Genomic DNA, 5,654 nt, shown 5'->3' on the forward strand with positions numbered 1-5,654 from the left:
TCTCTCTCTCTCTCTCTCTCTCTCTCTCTCTCTCTCTCTCACAGAGCCAGGATACGGTGCTGTGTCTGCTAATTTCCTCTTATCTTCATCATTTTTGCGATTTGACAGAGGCAGGGATGCGTTCCATCTGACTGCACTTGCCATGCGCAGGCTGCACCAGGGCTTTTTCATTTCAGCCCTGATTGTGTCTCAGCCAGGGACTTGCGAGGCCCTTCCTCCTGCTCACCGCCTTCTCTGCACTCAGCTCTCATTAACCCCTAGTGGCCTTCAGGGCTCAACTTCATCATTATTGTTGCCTCTGTGAAGGCCACCTGGATGGTCCACAAGACATATCAAAGCGCTTGGTGTGTCCTGATCCTTGCCCTCAGCAGACACATGGCTATCACGTGGCTCATCGCCTGCCTTGTTCTCCTCTCTGGAGGTTGCTCTCTGAGGCCACACAGGACCCGCCTGGCTCTCTGCTATTGTCCTAGGGCCTAGAATTGGAAATGACTTTCAAAGAATGTGTGCCGAATGGGTAATGATGTTCCTGATCAATAAGTGATGGCAGATAGTATCTGCTGGCTTGCTGGGAGAGCTATATCTCACATGTAACAGCCACCCGCCATTCCAGGGAGGTGGGAGTCACTGCTCCTTCTGAGCAGGGCAGCGGTCGGTCAGAAGACAGCTCTGTGGTTCATTCCTCTCCTTCCACCTTCGTGTGGGTTCTGGAGCTCAAACTCAGGGCATCGGCCTGTACAGCCTGCAGCTCCACTTGCCGAGCTCTATCACTAGAACCTTTTCACCATTCCAGTCAGAAACTCTACCCATGATATACGTGTCCTCTCTGTCCCTCCTTCCACACAGTCCCCAGGAGCATAATTCTGCTGTTTCTCTGAGCCTATCTCTTCTAGGTACCCCAGGTAAGGAGTTTTAGTTATAGTATCTATATTTTCTTTTTTCCCCCCATGTTTTATTTATTTTTCATTTTTGTTTATTAAGAATTTTTCTACTCACTCCACATGCTATTTACAGACCCCCCTCCTTCCTCTTCCCATCCCCCAGCTCTTTTTCCCAAGCCACCCAGTATCCCCACATCCCCCAAATCGAGGTCTCCCATGGGGAGTCAGCAGAGCCCAGCACACTGAGCCTGGGCAGGTCCAAGCCCCTCCCCACTTCATCAAGGCTGTGCAAGGTGTCACACCACAGGCACCAGATTCCAAAAGCCTGCCCATAGACCAGGGACAGATCCTGATCCCCCTGCTTGGGTGCCCCCCAAACAGTTCGAGCCAAACAACCATCTTCTGTATCCAGAGGGCCTAGTCCAGTCCCATGGGGGCTCCACAGCCACCAGTCCACAGTTCATGGGCTTCCACTAGTATGGCCAGTCATCTCTGCACGTCCTCCCATCATGATCTCACATCCCTCGCCTGCAGTATCTCTCCTCTCTCTCATCAATTGGATTCCCAGCGCTCAGCCTGGTGCCTGGCCGTGGATCTCTGTATCTGCCTCCATCTGTCACTGGACAAAGGCTCTATGAAGACAGCTAGGTTATTTGCTAGGCTGGTCACCAGAGTAGACCAGTCCAGGCACCCTCTGGACCACTGCCAGCAGACCAAGGTGGGGTCAACCTTGTGGATTCCTGAGAGCCTCCCCAGCACCCTGCCTCTTCCCATTCCCATGATGTCCTCATCTATCATGGTATCTTCCTCCCTGCCCTCCCATTCTGTCCTTGTTCCAGCTTGACCCTCCCATTTCCCTATGTTTTCATTCCCCACTCCTCACCCTCTGCCCCCTACTCCTCAGTCCATTCATGTAGATCTCATCCACTTCTCCTTCACAGGGTCATCCATGTGTCCCTCCTAGGGTCTTTCCCTGTTAGCTAGCCTCTCTGGAGCTGTGGGTTGCAGTCTGGCCATCCCTTCCCTCCCATTTAGTATCCACATATGAGTGAGGACATACCATATTTGTCCTTCTGAGTCTGGGTTACCTCACTTAGGATGATATTTTCTAGTTCCATCCATTTGTGTACAAATGTCATGATATCATTGTTTTTCACTGCTGAGTAGTACTCCACTGTATATATGTGTCACATTGTCTTTATCCATTCTTCAGTTGAGGGGCATCTAGGTTGTTTCCAGGTTCTTGCTATTACAAATAATGCTGATATGAACATAATTGAGCAAGTGTCCTTGTGGTAAGATTAAGCATTCCTTGGGTATATGCCCAAGAGTGGTATAACTGGGTCTTGAGGAAGACTTATTCCCAATTTTCTGAGAAACTGCCATACTGATTTCCACAGTGGCTGGACTAGTATCTATATTTTTATCTCCGGCTTATTTGATACAGTAAAATGTTTCCAAGGATCATCTACTTTGTAGCAGGTTATCAGAACATTATTTCTTCTCACTCCCTTACTTGTATAGACCATACACACACACACACACACACACACACACACACACACACACACACACACACACAGCCGGTGATGTCTTGCACTTGTGAAGCTGAGGCAGAATGATCACAATGTCTAAGACCAGTTTGCACTCCCAAGCCAGCCAGAGCTATTCAGAAAGAAAAAAATGAAGATGGGGGAAAGAGAAGGAGGTAGAGGAGGAGGAGGGGAGGTGAGCTATCAAGAACATGGAGGAGCTACATGGTCTGTGTATTGCTGGGGAGGGGGGGAGAATCACCATGGAAACCCATCTGGCAGTGGCTTCCATAGGACCCAACCATCTACATACATACCTGTTAGAATTGAAACCAAGGGCTCAAACACATGCTTGAAAGACCCCCCGGCACCCCTATAGTAATGCTATGTTTGCAAGGCTTATAAGGGAACAAAAGACAGTTCCAGGAAATAGAATGGCCCCACCGCAGCCCAGATAGCCGATAGATAAGCAGGATGTCAGGGGCAGACTGCCTGGCATCAGTGTGGGAGGGCCAGAGCAGCTGGAATTCTAGATAGGGGTTGAGTCAACACACATATCTGGTTACCAAGGGAAAAACCCACAAACCGCCCTGAGCCTGAGTTCATGCCCCATTTGATTTATGCTCACATATTCGCGCCTCACTTTGACAGAGCTTTGTCCAATTAGAACCCTTTGACTATTCGCGCCTCACTTTGACAGAGCTTTGTCCAATTAGAACCCTTTGACTATTCGCGCCTCACTTGAATTGTCCAATCAGAGCTTTGTAACCATTTGCGCCTTGTTTAAATTATCCAATCAGAACCCTTTGACTAATGCTTTCCCGCGCTTCTTGCTATAAAAACCCATCTTACCAACCCAGAGGCGCGCAAGTTTTCCGAGAGACTTGGTTGCCCCAGGTACCTGTGTTTAAATAAACCTCGTGCTGTTGCATCTGATCCGTGGTCGCTGCGTGCTCCTTGAGCTGGGGGTCTCTCCTGAGGGGAGACCTCTCCGGGGGTCTTTCATTTGGCGAGCCAGGCAGGAGGCAGAGACCCTCTACTCACGGACCACCAACCCACCATCAGGAGGTAAGCCAGCCGGCCTCGGTATTTATGTTTAAGCTCGAGCCGTCCTGTGTCCGTTTTGTCTCTGTGCTGCCCGTTTCTATGTTTGAGCTCTGTTCCTGCGCAGCGTCCGGAGGGACCAGGAAAGGAGGCGGGCAAGGTCTGCCGTGAGGCCGGGCCGCCTGATTGTAGTGCCGGGAGAGGAGGCAGGCAGACTTGTCGTGAGGCCGGGCCGCCTGAGTCCTGCACTAGGGTATCTCCCCTAGTGTTCTGTATCGGGGTGAGGCTGAAGGGGCTGACGAGCCCGGACTTCGCTCACCAACCCTGGAAGACGTTCCATGGGAGTCTGAAGTCCCCTTTGGGGCACGGTTTTTCGGGGCCTCCCAGGTATCCGAGGGATACGTGGTGTTGGCAGGGGACGGGGGGCGCAAACCCTCCCAATCCCCGATCGAGTTCTTGCTTTCGGTTTTGCGCCGAAGCCGCGCAGCGCGATTTGTTGTAACTTCTGTTGTTTGTCTGTTTCTTGTTTGCTGCCTAATTCTTCTTTATCTAGACACCAGAATGGGACAAACCGTCGCTACGCCCCTGAGCCTCACTCTCGACCGCTGGTCGGACGTAAAAGGCCGTGGCAACAATGAAGGAGTCATCATCAAAAAGAATAAATGGACCACTCTCTGCGAGGCCGAATGGGTTATGATGGGTGTCGGCTGGCCCCGAGAGGGCTCCTTTAACCTCTCTTTGATTTCACAGGTTGAAGGGAAGATTTTTGCCCCCAAACCCCACAGGCATCCGGACCAGGTCCCCTACATAGCCATCTGGAGATCCCTGGTAGAAAACCCATTTCCATGGGTCAAGCCCTTCCTCCTAGGTCCCTCTACAACCCCTTTGGCTTCTCCCCCGCCCTCTGCACCTCCTGCGATTTCTTCCTCCTCTTTATACCCTATACTTCCCCGCAAAGAGGCTCTCAAGCCTTCCGTCCTCCCCCACGACCTAGACTCTCCCCTCATTGACCTCCTAACAGCTGAGCCGCCACCTTATCGCGCGGCACTGGCCGCGCCAGCCGCGGGACCGGAAACAGGGGCGCCGGCCATCGGAGGGACAGCAGCCCCTGAGAGGATGGCAACTGGCGGGGACACAGGGGGGACCCCGGTTCCCTCACCCATCGCCAGTCGCCTTCGGGCCCGCCGGGATGACACCCCCCTGGGATCCAAGGCCTTTCCCCTCAGAGAAGGGCCCGGCTGCCATCTCCAGTACTGGCCATTCTCGGCCTCTGATCTCTATAACTGGAAACAATTTAACCCCCCGTTTTCCAAAGATCCCGTGGCGTTAACCAACTTGATTGAGTCTATTCTAGTGACCCATCGACCAACCTGGGATGACTGCCAACAGCTTTTGCAGACCCTCCTGACTGTGGAGGAGAAGCAGCGGGTGTTCCTGGAAGCACGGAAGCAGGTCCCCGGCGAAGATGGAAGACCTACCCAGCTCCCCAATCTCATTGACATAGCCTTCCCCCTCGCGAGCCCGAATTGGGATTATACCACCGATGAAGGTAGGGGACACCTACGTCTCTATCGCCAGTTGCTTTTAGCGGGTCTCCGTGCTGCTGCTAGGCGGCCCACTAATTTGGCCCAGGTAAGAAGCACCATCCAGTGAAGGGAGGAGACGCCTGCTGCATTCTTAGAAAGGCTAAAAGAGGCTTATAGAATGTACACCCCCTATGATCCAGAGGACCCAGGGCAGGCGCCAGGAGTTATCCTGTCATTTATCTACCAGTCGAGCCCAGATATCAGGACTAAGTTACAGAGGTTAGAAGGACTGTCGACACTGAATCTTTCGGATCTGCTGAAGGAGGCAGAGAAAGTATTTAACAAGAGGGAAACCCCGGAGGAAAGGGAGGAGAGGATGTGGCAGAAGCAGGATGAGAGGGACAAGAGACGACACAAGGAGATCAAGACACTGGCCGCAGTAGTGTTGCAGGGTCAGGACAGAGAGGGAGTTAGGATGGGAGAACGAAGGCGACCCCCCTTGGAAAAGGACCAGTGTGCATACTGCAAGGGAAAAGGACATTGGGCTCGGGAATGCCCACAGAGACCACAGGGACCCCGACGACCCAGACCCAAGGCTGTGGACCTCCTTAATCTGGAAGACTAGGGGGGTCCAGGCCAGGAGCCCCCCCCTGAGCCTCGGATTAACCCTC

The 5,654-nt window shown here is 52.7% G+C and overlaps 1 protein-coding gene across 1 annotated transcript in view; it reads left to right on the plus strand.

Annotated features, from left to right (window-relative positions):
- Positions 1-4,018: 4,018 nt before the first annotated feature.
- Positions 4,019-5,654, plus strand: part of LOC118577192 (basic proline-rich protein-like) — a 126,454-nt gene continuing 124,818 nt past the window's right edge. Inside the window, 3 exon segments of the mRNA XM_036177267.1 lie at positions 4,019-4,157; positions 4,479-4,777; positions 4,880-5,006. Coding sequence (XP_036033160.1) covers positions 4,019-4,157; positions 4,479-4,777; positions 4,880-5,006 — 565 coding nt within the window.

Source organism: Onychomys torridus, chromosome 1, assembly GCF_903995425.1.
Source record: "Onychomys torridus chromosome 1, mOncTor1.1, whole genome shotgun sequence".
NCBI lineage: Eukaryota > Metazoa > Chordata > Mammalia > Rodentia > Cricetidae > Onychomys > Onychomys torridus.